Source organism: Bos taurus, chromosome 13, assembly GCF_002263795.3.
Source record: "Bos taurus isolate L1 Dominette 01449 registration number 42190680 breed Hereford chromosome 13, ARS-UCD2.0, whole genome shotgun sequence".
NCBI lineage: Eukaryota > Metazoa > Chordata > Mammalia > Artiodactyla > Bovidae > Bos > Bos taurus.
Genome location: NC_037340.1, coordinates 72,512,981 through 72,535,937, shown reverse-complemented (window position 1 = coordinate 72,535,937; position 22,957 = coordinate 72,512,981). Strand labels below are relative to the sequence as shown.

Sequence of the window (22,957 nt, the reverse complement as noted above, 5' to 3'; positions counted from 1 at the left end):
AGGCACAGAAGTCCACGGTGGTTCCCACTGCCTAATCCCACACAAATTAACTGACAAAGTGGGTCTAAGGACATCTGGCTTTGAGTCAATACAAGGGACATAGGAGGAGGCCAGGCCTTTCCTGCTCCCCAGCTCCCTAAGGGCCATGGCCAAATGCTGCCAAAGCAGGTACAACCATTCAGGGTTAGCAGGCTGGATTAGAATCCAGGCTGAAAATCAGAGCTCCCACCCCTCTCCATGGCCAGGTCAGAGGAATATGTGTCTCCTCTCCCCGCTGTGACCCCCTGCCACCTGCAAATAGTTTTGCAGCTTTCACAAATGGCTCCTCCTTCATCCTCGCATCCTCCCATGAGGCAGGAACTACGGTGATTCCCATTTTATGAGAAGATTGAGACTCAAGAGGGCTTGCCCAGGGCAGAGTTCTCCTCTCCTCCCTCTCCTGACACCACACCCTCCAAAAGTCATCTTCACAACTCCTAAGGAACCCATCCCAAGAGGGTTTTATAATAGAGAAAAGTCAGAAATAGCCTAAACATCTATCAATAGAATACTGGTTACACTCACAATGAGATATCCATAAATCAAATGTTAGGCCACCAGGAAAAATAAGGGCACATACTATAATTATGGGCATGGAAATACACGCACTCCCTACTGTTGTAGAAAATCAGCAGGTCACAGAACGGCTCCAACAGAAGAGACCAGAAACTACAGGAAATGGTACCATATTATGGTCCTTTTTATGTAAATCACGTGTGTAAGTCACAAGTTCCAGTTCAGTTCAGTCACTCAGTTGTGTCCAACTCTTTGTGACTCTGTGGACTGCAGCACACCAGGCTTCCGTGTCCATTACCAACTACCGGAACTTGCTCAAACTCACGTCCAACGTGTCGGTGATGCCATCCAACCATCTCATCCTCTGTCATCCCCTTCTCTTTCCACCTTCAATCTTTCCCAGCATCAGGGTCTTTTCCAATGAGTTGGTTCTTTGCATCAGGTGGCCAAAGTATTGGAGTTTCAGCTTCAGCATCAGTCCTTCCAATGAATATTCAGGACTGATCTCCTTTAGGATGGACTGGTTGGATCTCCTTGCAGTCCAAGGGACTCTCAAGAGTCTTCTCCAACACCACTGTTCAAAAGCATCAAGTCTTCAGTGCTCAGCCTTTTTTTTTTTAACAGTCCAACTCGCACATCCATACATGACCACTGGAAAAACCATAGCCTTGACTAGACGGACCTTTGTTGGCAAAGTAATGTCTCTGCTTTTGAATATGCGGTCTAGGTTGGTCATAACTTTTCTTCCAAGGAGTAAGCGTCTTTTAATTTCATGGCTGCAGTCACCATTTGCAGTGATTTTGGAGCCCCCAAAAATAAAGTCTGACACTGTTTCCACTGTTTCCCCATCTATTTGCCATGAAGTGATGGGATCAGATGCCATGATCTTAGTTTTCACAAAGCTATGACTAAAGGATACTTAGCGAACCATTAGTCTAATCATGGTTATCTGCGGATGGTGCAGGTTTTCATTGGTTTTTTTTGGCTGCACCACACAGGTGGTGCCAGTGGTAAAGAATCCTCATATCAATGCAGGAGACTTAAGAGATGCAGGTTCGATCTCTGGGTTGGGAAGATTCCCTGGAGAAGGAAATGGCAACCCACTCCGGTATTCTTGCTTGGAAAATCTCATGGACAGAGGAGCCTGGAGGGCTACGATCCATAGGGTCACACAGAGTTGGACACGACTGAAGCTATTTAGCCCACACACAGCATGTGGGATCCTAGTTCCTTGACCAGGGATCAAACCTGGGCCCTCAGCTGTGAAAGTGCAGAGTTCTAACCACTGGACAACCAGGGAATTCCCAATGGTGCTGTTTTAACAGTCTTATTTCTTCATTGTATTTGCTTGTGCTTAATATTTTTACTACAACCATCTCCCATTTATAGAAAAATGGATAAAGCTATGTTTTTGACAGAAAGAAGTAAAGGATGTAAGAACACTTCATTTCAAATTTATAGGGTACAGCCAAAGCCATACTCAGGAAAAAGGTACAACCACAAATTTTTTATTATGAAACAATAAAAATAAAAGTAAATGAATTAAAGAATTTAAAATGGAAACTCTAAACATACACAGGAAACGAGGGAAGGGATTAATAAACATACAAGGGGAAATGAATACAAAAAAAGAAAAGTAAGAGAATTGAAACAGAACTCTGATGGTTGGTTCTTTGAATAAAATGAATAAAACAAAATTGATAAACTAATAATGTGATTAAAGATGAGCATAAAAAAAAGAGAAACTATAAAACACAGCTTTTGGAATATGAATGGGGTACAATTAGAGGTACAATGCTATAAAAAATATAACATTACACTACGATTTAATGGTAATGACTGTATAGATCTCAGTGAGATAACTATTCATTTTACAAAGATGGTATAACCTGTATAGTAATTATATATGGTATAGTTTGTATTTCAGTACAGAAATATGAGAAAGCTATCTTATAAAAAGAAAACTACAGACCCATTTCACTATAAAAAATGCAAAAGAAACATCTTAAGTAGAATAGTACAACATTAAATTCAGCCTCATATTAAAAATATATGTGTGTATGTACATATATTTAAATATGTATGTATACATACACACCATACCCAATCAGAATATATTAACAGGTACTGGGAACCTATTAATAAAATTTATTAACTCAATATACTAAGAAAGAAAAATGCATATGATTATCTCAATGCACACCTTCGAGGCATGTGATAAAACTCAACCAAAATTATGAGTAAGTTCAAAGATTAGAAATGTCTTTTAAAGTATGCTAAAGGACAATGCACACCTTCGAGGCATGTGATAAAACTCAACAAAAATCATGAGTGAACTCAAAGATTAGAAATGTCTTTTAAAGTATGCTAAAGAAAACTGACTTTACGCCAAGGTGAATTTCTTTCATATTTTAGAATGTATTTGGCTGCACTGGTCCTAGTTGCAGCATGTTGGATCTGGGTCCCTGACCAGAGACTGAACCTGGACCGCCCGCACTGGGAGAGCTTAGAGAGGAGTCTTAGCCACTGGACCACCAGGGAAGTCCTGCCAAGGGGGAATCTAATTCGCATTAAATTGAGGGAGAAAGTAAAGATCACTGGTCACTGATATCGTCCCTATTAAGTGAAAGTTTGACCCAGTGCAATGCAACAAAAAGAGATGAGAGATGAGTTACAACAACAAAGGAGATGGAAAAGCTTCTTCTTTGTAGATGTGATAGCATTTCTAGAAAACCTCAAATTTTTAAAAAATTAGAATTTGAGACAGCCACATAAAACTAAACATAAAAGACACACTGATTTCTTATTTACTCTCACACACACAAAAACAGAAAACATAATCAAGAAGTCCTAACCACAATAGCAATGCAAAAATATACAATTCTAAAAAAACAAGTATATATGGAATATGTTAGATCTGTATGTATGGATTTATATATATACAGCTATAGAGCAAAAATTATTTAAATAAATGGAGATACACATTGTTTCTGAAGGGGACAACTCACGAGTATATTGATATAAAATCTCCCCACTTTAACCTGTAGATATAATGAAATTCCAAAATAAAGAAGTATATCCAGGATCAAACCCAAGCAGGAACCAGAGGGCATGAGTCGGTCAAAAGGGAGCTAGCAGACCACAAATCATGCACAAAACATGGGTGCACCAGTGCCCCTGCCTCAATTCACACGCCTGGCTGCGACGAGGAGGAAAAGCCCGCCTCAGCCGGCACCACTCTGGGGATGGACGGAAAGCCTGGTCCCCAGGCATGGACTCACACCTGGCGTAGCATCCCACCAGGGGGCCCACTTCACAAAGACACAGGCACGGGATGGAACTGTCACCACAGGATTATGGCTCACCTCACTTATCAGGCCAGCATCTGGCCTCTAGAACGCAGGGATGGCCTTCTCCAGAGGCAGAGGAAGCACGAGCTTGCAGATAACGCTCTGGGAAGATGGGGCGCTAACCCTGAAGTCGTGGTATTTGCATTCAACTGGAGGCCTCCACATGGTTGACTGCAGTACACGTGGGCTGAGGAACCCAGGCGTGGAAGCAGGAGCGCCCCTCCTCCTCATCACTCCCCATGACCCACGAGGGGATTACCCTGACCCAGCAATGCTGGGCTCTGCCGAGCTGGAGAAGCTGGTACCCACGGAGGGTGTGTTCCTGCCAGAGGACACAGGAGGTCCTGGCTGCTCTCAGGACCCTTTGGGCTTCTTATGTCTGGGGTTGTGGATGAGAGAGGAGAACTCTGCCATCAGGGCAGGAGGAACTGGCCCTGACTGGCAGGAGGCCGGAGGGCTGCCCCGTGGGGGCAAGGAGGTGACCCCCTCCTGCCATCTCCTTCCCCACTGTGACTGCACGTGGACAGGTGTGGTGACCTGAACCTGAGAAGTGTATGAGTGCCAGGGACACAGAGCTCCTGGGAGCAGGTAACACGTATTAAGGCACCAGATCAGCGGGGGTGATAGCTGAAGGGGACGGGAACTTAGCCGAGGCCGGCCCGGGAGGATAAGGACTGATCACAGTTCCCAGCAAGGCAGGCTGTCATGAGTTCCACTACATTTCCTACAGGAACAGAGGTCCAGGCAACCATGGAGATGCCGTTCCCTCGCCTGCGTGGAAAAGTAGGTCTGTGTGGACTCTGCTGGCCACGGAAATGCTCTGAGGGCCCAGCTGTGCTCTTCTGGCTCCATGAATGTGCCCTTGCCACGGCCACGCTTTCCACAGGCCACCCCACCTTCCTTCCCTCCTTCTTTCTTGTTTTCCTTCTATGGATGTAGAATTCTGGTATCACGGTCTGGAATTCCACCTCCCCACCCCCAACTTCCTGCCTTCTTTTTCTCCCTCCTCAACAAACCTCTTCCATGTCCCATCCCATCCAGGGCTGCTGCTTGGGGCACTTGAACTACTGCCAACCAGAATCCCTCTCTGGGAGCAAACTGTCCCTGTTTGACTGTACTGCACTGAGAAATATACCAGTATATTTATATATTTATATACACTGAGCAAGGTGTATAAAATGCACCTTGCTCAGGGTGGAGGGTGGACCCAAGGATGCTCAGTTCAAACCAAAGGGGCCCTGAACTAACCCCCAAGGAAGGCAGGTCCTATTAACGGAGGAATCTTCTTGAAGTTGAGCTCAGAGGTATGTCTGGATCCGTGGGTCTAGGGGCATATGCTGAAACTGGGGGGGATTATGGTCTGAGAGAATCAAGAGGATTGTGACACAGGACACGCATGCCATGAGGGCAGAGATGAGACAGACAAGTCATCACAGTGTCAGTGCGGGAAAGAGGGGACTTGGGAGCACAGGCCTGTGTCAACTGTCTGTGATGGAGACCCCCCCGCCGAGAAGGTCCCCAGGGAAGTAACTTTGTCCACCCATACTTTGGTAGGTAGATGTTTGGGGGAAAACTAGGAAGGATACAGAGTGCTCCATGTGGGTTGGCAGAGAGGAAAAAAAAAAACAGGCAGCTCATACACGAAGTGCTTAGAGACAAATAATAGCATATTTATGGCTACCATGCTGAGCATTTTATAAGCATTATAACATTTAATTTTCAAAACAAGCCCATAAGGTAAGGGTTATTAATATATCCATTTTATGCATAAGAAAACTAATGATCAGAGTATGTGAATAACTTGTTCAACACGGCAAGCAACTGAAGGAACTCAGATTTTTTGCCAGGGCGGTGGGCACTTGGGATCTTAGTTCCTGAATCAGGTATTAAACTTCCCCTGCAGTGGAGTCTTAACCACTGGACTGTTGGAGAAGTCCCAGGAACTCAGATTTAAATCCAGGTCTCTGGAAGTCCAAAGTCAGAGATATTAATTTTTGCAAAGTACCCCCCGCTTTCAGCAGGGCAGTGGTCAGAGGCAGAAAGACACAATGCAAGTGTCCAGGGTGAGGGGTGGCAGTAGAGGCTAAGCCTCTATCCCAGAGGACAGCTTTGTTTTTAGTGTCATTGGCCGGCCATTGGTCACTTGTGCTGTGGACACCTGCGGGGGTGGCAGGCTTCAGCCATGTGCTGGGGCATAGAGTTAGGAGAAGATACATCACTGTGACCAAGGTTGCAACGGTGGGGGTGGGGGGACATGCAGAGAAGGGCTCAGCCAATCTGCTGGCTGGAGTTAGTCTGCTTCTCCTAGCAGGGCACAGCAAGTAAGAACATGTCAAATACAGAGGCAGGTGAAAGGGGTGGAGAGGAGGACTCTCACGTGCTAAGGCAGAGGGGCCGGAGGTCCGGGTTCCCAAGCAAGGAGTTTTGTGGGGTGGGGGAGTGACCATCTCGGCTTGACCCTTTGGGCCCAGGATCTCGGGCAGGAGGCCCATGCTTTGCTGTCACCTTGCGCCCTTAACCAAAGCCCAGTTCATCGGGTCCAGCTGCGGCCAGCACTGCAGTGTCTGCTTGAGTGTCCAACTCCTCATACTCAGTCCTCTCGTGATTTCCAAGAACAGGCTGCCCTGATCACCCTTCCTCAAGCACCGCACTGTCCCCCAGACCCTGCCTCTTGGTCATACAGAAGTCCCAGTGACATCCCCTGCCCGGGGTTCCCTTTCTTTACCCGCCTACGACATTTTGCTTCTAATTCTGCATAGGCCCTTGGTACACAATTCCCCGTGAAGCCTCACAATCTAAGGAGACGTGGCCTGGAGTCCTTCTGATCCCAGGGGGCGGATGGTTCCCAGGCCAGGGTGTCTGCTTCGAGGCCTAGCCAAAAGGAGGCAGGAGGGGCTGGGAGGAGTCAGGAGTTACACGTGTGGATCCTCTGCATTCTCTGGGATAAAGGGTTTGCAACTGTCACAGGTGTGATGAAATTCTCAAGGCAGACAGAAACACAAGGGACAGTTCCGAGGGTCCTAAAACAACGGAAACCAGGACTCAGCTGAGGCTGACGGCCATCCAGCGGCTCTGGGCTGGATCACTATCTCCTGGGGGACTGGTTAACAAAGGTTGAGAGGTTTGGGTGGGGCCTGAGAATCTACATCCCTTAACGTCCCAGGCCTTGTTGTTGTTTAATTGCTAAGTCGGGTCCGACTCTTTGCGACCCCATGAGCTATAGCCCATTAAGCTCCTCTGTCCATGGGATTTCTCAGGCAAGAATACTGGAGTGGGTTGCCATTTCCTCCTCCAGGGAATCAGGATTGAACCCACATCTCCTGTATTCTCCTGCATTGCAGGTGGATTCTTTACCCACTGAGCCATGATCTCATTTTTGATGGCAATACTGCCGGAGGCCCATAGAGATCGATTCTTGGGAGTGTTGGCTGCCAAAGGTTCCCGGCTGCCTCCTTCTCTAAGAACTGCCCTTGGCCAGTGGGAACCATCTTGCCTAGGAAGTTATGCACAAGCTCCACCCAGCCTGGCCTGTGACCAATGCCTGATCACACCGCACCCAGTGGTCTGCTTCATGCTTGAGAGCTCCCTACGGAACCAAGCAGACCTCCCTCTAGCACAGATCTGGACACCATCTGGAATATCTCATTTACTCTTCACAACAATCCTGTGAGGAAACTGCAGCACAGAGAGGGTGAGTGGATGGCTGAGGTCACACAGCCAATCATACATCTGACCTCGGAGTTCCTCTAGACCCCCACCCCCCAACCATTGACAACAGCCCCCTGCGGGGCCCATTCATGACACACTTTGGAGATGTTGTCTCTCTTGATCCTCTCCACAGCTCTCGTTGGGGTTGGTCCATTCAACACATGAAGAAAGTATGGCTGGGAGGAAAGGGATTGTGTTCTATCATCCATCAGCGGTGGAGAGATGGGCCATGAACCCAGGTTTCCTGCTTCCAGGTCTTTCTACCAGTGCCGGGGTGATACTAAGAACTGCTGCTGCTGCTAAGTCACTTCAGTCGTGTCCGACTCTGTGTGACCCCATAGACGTCAGCCCACCAGGCTCCCCCGCCCCTGGGATTCTCCAGGCAAGAACACTGGAGTGGGTTGCCATTCCTTCTCCAGTGCAGGAAAGTGAAAAGTGTAAGTGAAGTCGCTCAGTCGTATCCGACTCTTAGCGACACCATGGACTGCAGCCTACCAGGCTCCTCCATCCATGGGATTTTCCAGGCAAGAGTACTGGAGTGGGGTGCCATCGCCTTCTTCTAATAACTAGCAATGGCTTATTCGGAAGGGATTCCTCAGGGCTCCAGTATCTTGGGGCCCAAAATTTCATCCAACCAACACAACCCAATGACAAGGTCTAAATACTTTTTTCTTGCTACCAAGAGTCTCGAGAAATAGCCAATGTTTTTGCCCGCCCCCCCGACCCTATCTCTGTGTCCGGTGAGAACTCCGACCACAGGCTGGGCAAAGGATGCTTCTGTGCAGTGTTGAGGGCACAAAACTTGGGGTCAAGGGAAGAAGGTTCCTATCCTGCCTCCACCACTTCCTGGCTGTGTGTCTCTGGACAAGCCCCTTGTCAACAGGGATATACCTGTAAGTGAGATTAACTCTGTCTCCCTCCAAAGTTGATGGTAGGGTTAGGTAAGGTGGGCCATAAGATGAAATAGACTATTTTCAATAGAATAGAAAATAGAAATAGAGTCCCCATCTGGCTTACTTACCAGCAATAGCGTAGGCAGCGCTCTACAGTTTGTGAAGGGTTTGCCTCAGCACCGTTTATTTTTCATTCATTCACTCACCCACTCACTCACTCAGTCATTCAACAAACCTGTATCAGACACCTGTTACATCCCACACAAAGCTAAGCATCAGGATTATCCAACAGTACAGTTGGTTCTCACAGCCACTCTGGGTGGGCGGGGGGCGAGGGGCAGGGTAAACAGCATCAGCTCCATCTTACTTGAGGCTTGGAGAGGAGGAGTAATGCCCAAGGTCACACACCAGGGCAGAGGAGGAACCCCAGGACTCCAGGCTCCCTGTTAAGTGCTACTGGTTGGACCCCAGGCTGCCACTACCACAGCTGGGGCCACAGCCCAGACCAGCCAGTGTGCCGAAACCTCCCCCAGGACACCTTGGCCTCAATAGTAATACAGCGATGCTCTCCTCTGGAGCCTTAATATTTTGATGAGTTTTATTTGTCTTGTCACGTTTTATAAAGACTCCGAGTACTAAATGGACAAAGCCGCAAGACGAGAGAAAGAGGGCAGGGGACTGACTGACTTTTCATTATCCAGCAGAGCCGGGGGAAAATGACTCCAATAGATCTCAAGTTTTATGTGCTCCAGACATTCTGCGGAGCCAGAGATGGTTTCTCAGCAATGCTGATGGTACATTAAAAGCTCATTTTCCCAAACGTGGTACTGAATATGCACTAGGAGGAAAGAGCCATTATATTGGGTAATATCGAAGCTGCAGCTGACGAATGTTGCTGAGATTTTCTGTGAGTTTTCCCTCGTGACTCGGGAGCCGGTCTCAGAGGGAGAGGTACTCTGCCACGCTGGGCATCTGGCCCAGACTGGAAGTAAATGCCTGGTGGCCCTTGCACCCTTCTGGGCCGGAGGATCACAGCTCCGACTGGGAGCCTGGCAGAGGGTGGACACTAGAGGGCGCTCAAGTGATCTATTAATAAAACCTCACGATCGTTTTGTGAATCCCAGTGGAACAGGTGGCAATTGGGTCTGAACACGGAAGTCCAGGCAGGTGTGAAATTTCCTTCTCCTAGGCATCTGCTGCTGTTGTCTGGTTCCAAAGGCCCAGCCCCTAGGATGCCACCTCCAGGAAGTGCTCTCTGCTACCTCTCTCCTCCGAGCTTGTTAGTACTCATCTGCTCCTCATTCCGAACTAGCACCTCACGCTTCATGCTGTGGTTACCTGTGAACGTGAATGGCTTGACTCAGAGTCAGTTAAAGTGGGTCTCAGGCCTGGCTCGCTCACCCCCTTGCTCATTCATTAACTCACGTGAAGGCTGTACAGGTTGGATACTGAGTTCACAGGCAGGGGAGCCAGCACCTGGGTTTCAAATCTGAGCACCACCATTTGGTGGTTGTGTAGCCAGGTGGTTTTTCTCTCTGTGCCTCTGTTTTCTCATCTGCAAAATGGCAATAATAATAGTACCTCCTTCTCAGGACGAAGGACTGAATGAGATAAATATAAAGGGCTTTAAGTGGATGTTGAGCACATAGTAAATGTTTTAATAAATGTTAGCAGATTACAGATGAGCCTGGTGGGCTACAGTCCACGGGGTCATGAAGAGTCGGACACGACTGAGCAACTAAGCACAGGATCCACACATTTAGAAAAGCTCACCTAGAGGAAAGTGAACGTGTTAGCTGCTAAGTCATGTCCGACTCTTTGCGACCCCATGGACTGTAGCCCACCAGGCTCCTCTGTCTAAGGAGTTCTCCAGGCAAGAATACTGGAGTGGGTTGCCATGCCTTCTTCCAGGGGATCTTCCTGACCCAGGGATTGAACCTGGGTCTCTCACATTGCAGGCAATTTCTTTACCATCTGAGTCACCAAGGAAGCCCCAGCTAGAGTAAATGGGGGTCAAATGAGGAGTATTCCTTGCCCTCCAAAGGCCAAGATACAGAATCCATGACTGTGGGGAGCATTAGTGGTGCTCCCGGAGGCTCATCGTCACGGTTCTGTTCTAGGAGAAGCTCTACATCAGTGAGCTGCTGCCTCTTGCCTGGCACAGGGCTGGTGGCTGCTTAAGTCAGCCACCCGGAGAGCCAAGTGGACACCAAGCTGAAATCACAGCTGCTGTTCCCTTTCCCCCTCCCCCAGGCTGGGAGCATCCCATTGCATCTTTTAGTCCCCTGTGACTTAGATGCCACCCTGTAGGCAAACTTGATTCACTCCATACACAGCCTGAAGGGTGCAGAAGGCACTGGGCTTCGAGGCAGAGACTTGGGTCCGAATTCCATCTCTACCCTTATTTTCACTGTGGGACCTTGGACAAGTAATCTCTCCTCCTGTTTATTCCATCAATAAACAGAGACTGAATATTATCTGCAAGCCAGGCCCTTTGTTAGATGCTAGTGCAGAGCAAAGCATAAAGCACAGACCCAGCCTTCAGGCTGTGCCGGGCTGGTGGTGCGGAAGGCATCTGAATGGACAACCACATATTTCCAGGAATTTAGTCAGATACTACCTTTATTTAAATTTTTGATACACGATTCATCATATTTTTGGTGGCAATTCTGCCTTTTAAAAATGCTGTATAAAAAAAGGACTTGTCTTGATTCCTGAGTTTTGGCACATGCCCTTAAATCTTGTGATGGAAGCAAATGCCTCACCTGCCTCTCCCTACATCCAGCTCAAAGGATCCAGAGAGCCTCTGAGAGAAAATGACTTCTGAATCGGGTCCTAAGGCAGGAATAGGAGACCACCAGGTTGACAAGGGGGAAGAGGAGTCCAAGTAGAGGGGATGGCATGCAGTGGTGCTCAATCAGGGGTGATTTTGTTCGCAGGGAATATCTGGCCATGAGAGGAGCTATTTTAAAATTTTTGACTGGCGATTGTTCCTAGAGGCCAGGAATAGTGAAAGGAAGCCAGGGATGCTAGACATCCTACAGTGCACAGAACAGCCCTCCACAACAGAAAACAATCCCTCCACCAATGCTGGTCGGGCTAAGTTGAGAAATGCCATACTAAACATCAAGGAGCGGAACATCATGGCATCATGCTACCTTGGGCTGACTCCTTGACTTCTCTAAGCCTCAGTCTCTGGATCTGAAAAATGGGGATAATAGTGGTACCTGCTTTAGAGGGTTTTTGGGAAAAGGCAGTGGTACTACATCTGTACACAGCAGGTGCTCAATAAATAGCCCTATCTTTTCCAACTTTGAACATACCTCAAACTTCAGAGCAAACCCTTCTCAAAAGAAACAGCTTCCCCGGGTTCCAAAGAAAACTAGGACACAGAAAAGAACACATTTTGTTCTTTTCTGACCTTTCTCTTAGAGAAAACCACGAGTCTTATCTCTCAATAGAACGTGAGCCTGTTTGCAGAGAACCAGCCTGTGTGTTGGCTTATCACTGGCCTGAGTTTTAACAGGGACTGCATTTTTATGACTGCGTTATAAACCTTTGCAAAACCCACTTTTAAACTAAAATACGCCGACAGGTTCTTAACTACTATAGCTACTAAATTAAGCATGAGGGATGGAGGGAGGTGCAGAGTGCAAAAGAAAACAAAAGTGCCCTGAAAGAGTCAGTGGAGGTAAAATAATGTTCATTAAAAATAGAAAAACAAACACACACAAAAATCTTTTGTGTTCAACTTCACACTCGTACATCATAATGTTCCAGTAAAAGGCCATTTCCCCCTGAGATAATAAAAGAATTGAATTTTTCCTTATCGGTCATCTATTTTTCTAGCTGAAGCTATTACTCCCGCTCTGGGGTTGCTAGGCAACAAGAAATATTAATAGCAGCTTTTATTAGCTTAGCTTTTGCAGCCGAGTACCAGAATGAGAAAATGGGAAACATAAATGTGTTACATAAATCTTTCAACCTTTCAGAGCCGGTGTTAGTCTCTGTTTTCATAATGATTTATTGGAGTGATGGTTCATTTATGAGAAAAAGGAGTGCAGGATAAGAAAACGGAGCAGTCCCCTGCAGGAGTGTTTGAAAATAAATAATTATAGCAGGAGAGCAAAAGCTGTTTAAAGCCATTTTTCTGAGTTTTATAAAATGTAAAAAGACATATTTCTTTCGCTTACTGCCTCTAAAAAACAGGGGGAGTGAGTTTCATCCAGACTCTGTAGAATAAAAAGGAACCTCTGAACCTCTGGTCTACTGCCACCCTGCGTAGGATTCTCAGAGGTCCATTTGGGAGATAAATATCCCGACTCCCACTCCCCAGAAGGAAATTAGCCAAAAACATGGCAGCCAGGAGAAGCTCAGCTACAGAAGCCCTATGGATGCCCTTGTTGTTGTTCAGTCACCAAGTCATATCTGACTCTTTGCAACCTCATGGGCTGCAGCATGCCAGGCTTCCCTGTCCATCACCAACTCCTAGAGTTTGCTCAAACTCAGGTCCATCGAATCGGTGATGGATGCCCTGCTTTTACCAGAAGATGGATCCTTCTCCAGGTCACATAGCCAAGAAGAGTTGAGTTCAGGTCTTTCTCTTTATTGGCAAGCAGGAGAACTGACACTTTTCTGTTGCTGTCAAGCTCTGAGCCTTGACTGAGGTCCTGGTTTAATGACCATGCCCATCCCCTGTCCACCCCCAGCTGGGGCCCACTCCCCACCCACAGCCACCCCACCCTCTGATCTGCCTTCCCCAACACCCACTTCTTGGATTGGCGAGCATTGGCGAGTCTGATGACACCTCCAGCAAAGCCAACCCCAGGCAGGTCAGGCTGGACCAATAGAGATACCCAAACTGTATCAGTAAAATGAACAAGTAGAGTGGCTTACATTTACTGAATGTCCACTGTGTGCCAGGCACTGGGGACATGCCTACATCTGATCACTGAATTCTCTTAAGTTCCCATAAGACGTAGCTCAGATGGTAAAGAATCTGCCTGCAATGCAGGAGACCGTGGTTCGATCCCTGGGTCAGGAAGATCCCTTGGAGAAGGGAATGGCAACCCACTCCAATATTCTTGCCTGGAGAATTCCATGGACAGGGGAGCCTTGAGGGTTATAGTCCACGGGGTTGCAAAGGGTCAGACAACTGAATGACAAACACACACACACACACACACACACACACACACACACATTACCCAGCAGTTAGGAGCATGGGCTCTGGGGTTAGGCCAACCTAAGTTCAAAACCCAGTTCTACCATTTGTTATTCTCCACCCTGTGACTCAGAGCAAGGAGTTAATCCCCCGGTGCCTCAGTTTTTTTTTTCATCTGTAAAATTTAGGTAATGTTACTTATCTTACGGGAACTTGTGTGTGTGTTAGTCGCTCAGTCATGTCTGACTCTTTACAACCCCAAGGACTATAACCCGCAAGGGTCCTCTGTCCATGGAATTCTCCAGGTAAGAATACTGGAGGGGGTTGGGCTGCCATTCCCTTCTCCAGGGGATCTTCCCGGCCCAGGGATCGAACCCCAGGTATCCTGCAATACAGGCAGATTCTTTACCATCTAGCTACAAGGTCTTACAACTGCTGGATAATACTAAACATCAAGAAACACACACACACAAATGGCCACAAATTCCTGCCCTTGCTGCATCTATACCTTTCTGCAACGTCACTCAGCCATTTCTCTCTTTGGGGTCTACTTCTGGGCTTGGCCATACGACTTGCTTTGGCCAAAGGAACATTAAAACATGTGATGCAAGCAGAGGTTTGAAAAGTGGTTGCATGTCAGAGCCTCTTTTTCTTGATGCTCTCAGGAGCCCTATCACCATCGCCATGTGAACAAGCCCAGGTCACCTGTGGCCACATAACCTGCACAGACCCAGCCAACTGCCAAGTTGTGAACAAGACCATCCAAGGCCATGCAGCTCCAGCCAAGCTGCAAGCTGACCCCAGAAACCAGCCAAGCCAGTCCAGGTCAAAAGAACTACCTTGCTGTTCCACAAAAGAACAGGAAATAGAAAAAGTTCATTGTTTGCTTTAAGCTACTAAGTGTTGGGGTTTAAGCCATTAAGTGTTGGGGTAGTTTTGTTACACAGCAAAAACCAACTGATAACAATTGTAAAACAAAACAAAAACCAATTTATGCACTAAGAGCAATCAAATTAATAGGTTGGACAGGGTGATGGGTTTCCACTGGCCCTGCGGCTCAGAAATCCAGAGGATCAAAGGTTTGGGGCCTTTGGTCCCTTTATCTCAGACTCCAGACAGGACCTCTTGCATGTCAATTTGTGAGAATCATCTAGAGGGAGATCAGGTCTTCTGGGTGGAAGAGGAGTGAGTCAGGGATGGGAGGAGGGGAGGAACAGGAGATTGGAGGGGAAGAGTGAGAATAGGAAGAGAAGGGGGAAGGTGATGGGGAGATGAATATGAAGGACCTCCCCTCCCTGGGTCAACACACAGAGCCTGCCCCCAAGCTCTGAGCCCTGCCTTCAGGCTCTGGAACCTCAGCCAGGGCTGCAAGCTGTCTCATGGGAACCACCTCTAAGGCGAGGGGGTGAAGTGCAACTGCGAAACTGCTCAGCCCTCTCCCTCGGCCTATCCTAGGATTCCAGCCAGGAAAGATCCTTCACTCGGTATGCCCCCAGCCCTCTCTGTGCAGGGAGAAAGTCCAGTCTTGGCACGATGCTTTGGGACAAGGACCTAGAACATGGACAGTATAAAACTACCAGTCCAGCACTCAGGATGTGAGTCCAAGTTGATGAGGCTCGAGCCCCCCGGCCAGTGGCATGTGTGGTGGTCACTGTAGGGGGGTCTATCCAACCCCAAACCCATATGCTTATTCAGTGTGTCACAGCTGACAAAGCAGTCACTCCCATTTTCCTATCTGCGAGTTCACCAGATCTAGAATTCCAGTCTCCATTCTGTCGATGGGAAAGAAAACTGAGGCTGGGAGAGAAGTTACTTACTCAAATCCCCGGAGAAAGCAGTAGAGAAGAGTCAGTGCTGGAGGAGAATGTTTGAATGATGCCTGTGTGCCACTCTTGTGCTCACTGAAGCCCACGACTGGACCACAAAGTTCCAGTGACCTAGCGGATGGCCAATGACCAGCGCTCATCTTAGGGAGACCCCAGATTACCCAAATCACCAGGACCTGTGGCTGCTTTTGCCAGAACTCATTTCCCATCGTGGCCCATCTCCACCTGTTCAAGGCTCTCCAAGGAGTTCCTCTGGTCTTGCAAAAGGAGCAGGTTCCCTGAGAACTTATCTAGGAGCATCAGGCTTTGTCCCTTCCCAGGATAATTCCTCTCCTGCGTAAGCCAGGACGGTGAGCTCAAACATTTCCCAAGGACGACTCCAAAATAAATTATTTCAGACTTAACAGAGGCTGTTTAATAAATTCCACTCTTCTAGTTTCTTTGGGTATTTTAGAAACTGATTTATACACACAATATCTCTCTCAAAATGAGACAATCAACACAGGATAAAATTATTGAGTTATGAAAATAGGGGTCAGATGGAGGTGCAGCACTTTAAATTAAACTGGCAAAATATATCTTTCATACTAAATTGACTCTTTTTGTCTTGGAAATGAATGTTTAATCAGTTAAGATGCTGAAGTTGAGGGAGAAGCCTTGAGCATATTTAATTTTGTAAAAGAAGCCTGAAGCCAATATTGTACAGGCCTCCTGCCGACAGCCATACCTTTAAAACTGAAGAACCAACTCCCACACAAGCTGGGAGACCATGCGGGCTGGGCAGGGGACCAAAAGGAACTGGTGACCTCTGGCATCAGAGCCAAGAGGGCCTGGCATTAATGAGAGGGCTGTCAAATGCCTTAGTGTCAAATGCCACTGCTCCAGGGACCACTTCCTTGACACATTGCAGCCTATGCAGAGGGCACCTCGTCATTGGGCCATCTTCTGTGCCCCCGGTGGCCCTGTGGCCAAGCTGCTCCACCCCTTGGGCAGCTGCTAAAAACTGTGAGGTACATGGTAGGGGACAGAGCTGGGAGTGAATTCTGGTTTGGGGACTTAATAACTATGTTATACTCATTCATTCATAAAGTACATAAACTATTAATACTAGGGTCAGGTTATCACTTCCCCTAGGAAGCAGTAACCTCACATCTGAGCCAGGTGCCTCCTCTTTGTGATTTTAATTAATTAATTAGGCTGCATCAGGTCTTAATTGCAGCACGTGGGATCTTTGTTGCAGCATGTAAACTTTTAGTTGGCCAGGTGCCTCTTCTAGGTGCACAGAGCAACATGCTCTGATTCTATCAGAGGATTTATTACATGTTCAGAAGTGGGCTCCTCACCTGTCTTTCTACCTGCACTGGTTGTTCCTCAAGGGCATCTCGTAGGTCCAGAGCTCAGAACAATGTCTGGTACTTAGCTGGCTCTTAATCAAGACTGATTACTGTGGTTAAGCCCAAAAGTGGCCCCTTTAAGATATCAGATTCTAATCCCTGGAACCTGTAAATGGTTCTGTACTTGGGGGGAAAAAAAAAGAGTCTTTGCAGATGTAATTAAAAGTTAAGGCTCTTGGGATGGGGAGATGATCCTGGATTAACCCTATATGTTGTAAGTCCCTAAGCATCCTTGTAAGAAAGGCAGAGGGAGATTTCACTGACAGAAGAGAAGGTGATGTGATGACAGACAGAAACTGGAGTGATGTAGCCACAAGCCAAGGACAGCCGGCGACCACAGAAAGCTGGAGAAGCACAAGATGGATTCTTTCCCAGAGACCCCGGAGGAAGGTCACCCCTCCCGACACGTTTCTCAGTCCAATGATACAGATTTTGGACCTCCATCTTCTAGAGCTGTGAGAGTATAAATTTCTGTTGTTTTTAAGCCACAGTTTGTGACAATTGTTACAGCAGCCGCAGGAAACTAACAATCACCTACCTGCTCTGAGTCTCCGTTTCCTTACCGCAGTCGTTCCTGCCTCACTTGGAACTTGGGAGTGTTATGTGAGACAATGTTTGTAAAGCTCCCTGCGTGGTGCTTCACATCTCGGGGGTCTGACACAAACTCCAGCATCACCCACATAGCATGCATGTCCACACACACTCACACACACACACACCTTCAAGCTTCAGCTCAGACAAATTTAAAACAATTGTTGAGCTTCCCTGGTGGCTCAGTGGTAATGAATCTGACTGCCAATGGAGGAGTGTGCATGCAAATGTGTGAGCGCTCACTTGGGTCCAACTCTTTGCGATCCCATGGTCTGTAGCCCACCAGGCTCCTCTGTCTATGGGATTTTTCAGGCAAGAATACTGGAGTGGGTTGCCATTTCCTACTCCAGGGGATCTTCCTGACCCAGGGATCCAAACTGTGTCTCTAGCATCTCCTACATTGGCAGGCGGATTCTTTACCTCTGATGCCAATGCAGGACACGTGGATTCAATCCCTAGTCTGGGAAGATCTCACATGCTATGGTGCAACTAAACCCGAGCACTGCAGCTACTGAGCCCACACTCTAGAGCCTGTGCTCTACAACAAGAGAAGCCACTGCGATGAGAAACCCGTGCACCTCAGCTAGACAGCAGACCCCGCTTGCTGCAACTAGCGAAAAGCCTGCACAGCAAGGAAGACCCAGCACAACCGAAAATAAATAAATAAAAATATTTTTTAAACATCTTTTAAAAACAACTGTCTTTTTAGCATATGGTCCCAATGGATGGACGTGTTCTTAATTGGTTTCCCACTTGGTTTGGCAGCCTTCCTCTGGGTAAAATAGTTTGGCTTACCTTTCATTTCATAACGAGGGAATAGAAAACCCAGTGAACCGTTGATAACTCTCACTAATGGAAGAATTAAAGCGATCTGAATTTGTGAAGCATCTTAAACATGCACTAGTTTTAAAGGAATCTGGAAAATGGCTCCAAAGTGCCTATCTGGACTAAGGCCAACAAAGCCTAGGCAAAGGGATCAGGGGGTCATCCTGATAAACAGATAATCTCCTTTGCAATGATCAGAGCTCTTATAACCAGGTGACCCTACCAAGGTACCTGCGAGTATCTGGAGACTGTTCCTTTAGGTAAGTGAGACTTGCGGAAAACACTGCCACTCGTTACAGTGGGAATTCATTTTTATGACTAATAATAACAATAGCAAATATTCCCTGATTGTTTACTCTCTGCCAGACATTTGCTGAGACTTTACATACATTATCTCAGATACCCATCACTGTAAGAAAAGAGGATTGAAGCTCCGGATGTGGGGCCGGGGTTAGCACTGGTCTGTGGGATGCCAGAGCCTATGCACTAACCACTACCCGACACTGTGTCTGCTGAAGACTAGCATCCCAGGCCAGTGACACTGTGACCGAGAACCCCAGGCAGACGCACGCCTGCATCCACGGGCCTCCCCAGGGTACACGACAGAGATGTCAGCCAGGCCGTGCCCTCGCCTGGGTTACCACAAATCCCGAACCGGGACCGTCTGGAGTTGTGAAGTTTTTGCTAGGAAATTAGTTGGGCAAGCAGCTAAGGCAAAAGCATTGTAACAAAATGGAATTAAAACCATACACTGTGGAATCTGCAGGTCTCCGAGAGAGAAGAGGAAGCTGAGGGTCTGCATTATTGATGGGCTCCTTTTTCAAGAAATGGAGCAGCAATTTCCACTGAGCACTTTAGTGAACAGTAGAAAATGTGGGCCTTGAATTGGCTTCCTTCTGCTCTCCCTGTCTCTCATCTACGTCTCACCTAGCTTCACAAAAATAAAAGTGACGTGGCTCTTGAAAATACACAGAGTATGCCAGGTTGTTCTTCTTTTTCTTTTTAAGCAAGGAGATTTGGTGGTAATAAGAGTAAACAATAAATAAATAGAATATAGTCAAGATTGGTGGATGATAAACAGTGTAAATGAAGGTCTCAGACATCAGATAGAACTGGGCCACAAATTTGGCTGTGACCTCTGAACAGCCTTGGTAGGGATAAACAGGATCCATCCAACATCATGTGATTCTTATAGAAATCAATTTAGCAATCCCTCCTGCCCTCCCACAGGTGTGTTTCTGACCAAATCAAGGACTGTTTTCCTCCTAGATACAGTGGTTGGTCCACCCATGGTGTCACGGTCCTCCTTGGAAGACTCAAACTACCACCTACCAGAGACATCAGAGAAGATGCTGGCTGCCGGTAGCCGTCATGCCTGCTGTGTGGATGATACTAATGATATTGCTGGAGTTCCTGGATCCAGCCATGCCTGAAACCCTCTGTCCAGCCCTCAATACCTAGATATTTCAGTCTTTTTTTTTTTCTGCATCAGCTTCTTTGAATTTTATTCTTGTCACTTAAGAATGAAGTTAAGAGGTGTGACTATCAATATAATATTAATTGTAAAGGAAAAAGCAAAAAGAAACATATACCCCAGTCATTCAAAAGAAGTACTAGAATTCTAGAAGTACTAGAATTAAGGAGATTTTCCTCATTATACAAAAGAATTCTCTACTGTCTATAGGTCTTGATTGTTCAAACCAGTCATTCATTCATGCTGAAAACTCAAACCTTGCTCAGCATGGGACTCAGGATCCTTATGATCCAGGCCCTACTAATTCTTTCATGTCTTCTCTTCCTACGTGACTCCATGTTCTTCCTCTCCAGCCCAGTAAGAGCGACCCACATGCCACACCTGGGCACAACATGAGCCTCCTGCTTCTTGCTTTTGTACATGCTGTTCCCTCAGCCTGCAAGGTCCTGTTCCTGTGCTGGTCTGCCTGCCAAAGTCCCTCCTATCCTCAAAACTCTAAGTCAGTCACCACCCTCTTCCCTCCCAGCTTAAGCAAGACACAGTATTTTTTAAATAATATGATTCCACTTATATGAAATGTGCAGAAGAGGCAACTATACAGAGACAGAAAGTAGATTAGTGGTTGCCTAGGGCTAGAGATGGGGGTGGGGTTGGGAGTGATGACTAAAGGGTATAAGGTTTCTTCGTGGGGTGATGAAAAGGTTCTAAAATAGCTTGTGTTGATGGTCACACAGCTCTGTGAATATTCTAAAAGCTACTGAACCGTATACTTTAAATAGGTGAATTTCATAGTAGGTGAACAATATTTAAATTTCAATAAAGCCTTTTTTTTGACCGTGCCAGGTAGCTTGTAGGATCTTGGTCCCCCAACCAGGAACTGGACCCAGACCCCCGGCAGTGGAAGCATGGAGCTCTAACCACTGGGAAACCAGGGAATTCTCCTTCAATAAAGCCTTTACAAGGTGAGACTATATTATTAAAAATAAAAATAAAACAAATAATATCAATATATTATAAACAGAGCTTCAGAAACAAGTAGCATGAGAACACAAACTTCCCTCCATGCCCACCCCCCATATTCTGCTGACCCCCATGCAAGTAACCGACACAGCCCAGACCCTGCACCTGAGCAGAGGGTCCTCCCTTCCTTGCCGTAACCCGGCAGGAACCATGGCTGGTAACAGGGACTCACCGTGGGCAGCTGGCCTGATAGCAGGTGGCTGTCCTGGGCCAGCATGTTGGACACCATGATGGCTGGGAGGTCCATGGCCTGGTAGGAGTAAGCAGGGAGCAGTCCGTTGGGCGTGAGGCCGTGGCACAGCGAGTGGTAGCCGGCTTCGTGGTCCCCCAGGTGCAGGAGGGATGGCTCGGGGAGGTTGGGAGGTGTTATTGGGGGGATCTCATAGTCTTCGTTGCTCTCGTTCTGGCTGTTGAAGGTCTAAAATATCAAAAGGGCAGGTTGTTGCGGGTCAATGTTGTACAACTGCAGAACAGGCTTGACAGCACCAGTGATAGCCACAATGAACACCCCTTAGCAAAGCAGACAGGGGATGGTCCCTCTGCAAGGCACACAGTCAAGATGATGCAGTCAGACTCCTGACCCATCTGCAGTGGGTGCTTCCTCCTACTGGACAGTCTGTATACAGAAACCTGCCCTCCTGGAGAGTGGGGCCACCACCTGTTCACCTGTTTTTCTGTTTTCCCACCAGATCTGGCCACTGTAGCCCACCATGAATCCATCTGTCTACATCCACCCATTTTACAGATGGAAGAACTCAGGTCCTGGAGGAAAATGGCTTGTGCAGGGTTAGTAGACGAGCCAGGAGTGGAGCTGAAGTATCCTGGCTCCATACCTGGTGGTCTTCCAGGGCAGCTGGATGACTTTCTCTTGGGTGTCCCCATCTGCGTCCTCTCTTGGTCTTCTCATCTCGGTAAATGGTACAAACATTCCCCCAGGAGCACAAGCTATTCCCCCAGGAGCCACACTGGACACTTTTCTCTCCAAACATTATTTGTTCATCTTCCCCACCTCATTGCACTGACCAGGAAGCTCCAGTACAATGCTAAATAGAAATGGTAAGAGTGGACACACTTGCTTTCTTTCCTTAAGTAGCTCAATATTTTATCACTAAGCACCCAGGTGGTGCTAGTGGTAAAGAACCTGCCTGCCAATTCAGGCGGCATGATCCCTGAGTAGGGAAGGCATGGCAAGGAGGAGGAAGAGGGCATGGCAACCCACTCCAGTATTCTTGCCTGGAGAATCCCATGGACAAAGGAGCCTGGCAGGCTACAGTCCCTGGGGTTGCAAAGAATTGGACATGACTGAAGTGACCCAGCATGCAAAATGTTTGCCATAGATTCTTATAGGTATTCTATAACAGGTTAATTGTATTCCTTCTTCTTTCAATTAGGCATCAATTTTTAATTTTATTGAATTCTTTTCTCTTGCATCTACTGAAAGGCTCAAATGAGCCTTTTCTCCTTTAATTCAGTTAAATATGGTAAATTGCTACACTTGGTTTTCCTAATGCGAAAGCAACCTTGTATTTCTGCATTGGACCCTACTTGGCTGTAATGTACTATTTTATCCATTATTAAGTTTTGATCGCTGATATTTTGTTTAGGATTTTTGCATCTAGTTCATGAGTGGGATGGGCCTATGATTTTCCTTTTCACACTGCTCTTATTGGGTTTCAGCACCAAGGTTATGTTAGCCTGGAAAATCATTCTTCCTTTCCTATGCTCTGAGAGTGATTAGACCTAGGAGAAGAGTTATATGTGAAATGCAAGATGGATCTGAGAAAACATGAAAGAGAAGTTTCAAGACATAGAGGAAAAAGTGAGGAAAAAATGGACATCTCTTTAATCAACAGACTGGAGGGTGAAGAGTGAGAATGAAGCAGAGGAATAACTGAAGAGATAATGACTGGGAATATTCCAGAACCGATGAAGGACACTTAAGGTACTGGTGAATATGATGGTGACCTGTGGTCACCTGTCTATGACAAAAGAGGCAAGAATATGTAATGGAGGGAAAACAGGCTCTTCAATAAATGCATAGCTCCACATAAAAAGATGAAATTAGAACACTAACACAATACATAGAATAAACTCAAAATGGACTAAAGATCAAAATGTAAGACAGGAAACTCTAACACTCTTGGGGGAAAAACATAG

The 22,957-nt window shown here is 46.9% G+C and overlaps 1 protein-coding gene across 9 annotated transcripts in view; it reads right to left on the bottom strand.

The window, feature by feature from the left end:
* Positions 1-22,957, bottom strand: part of TOX2 (TOX high mobility group box family member 2) — a 153,377-nt gene that overhangs the window by 31,817 nt on the left and 98,603 nt on the right. For all 9 annotated transcript variants that reach the window (XM_025000596.2, XM_025000595.2, NM_001206688.2 and 6 more), the window contains 1 exon segment: positions 20,973-21,218. In XM_025000596.2, coding sequence (XP_024856364.1) covers positions 20,973-21,218 — 246 coding nt within the window.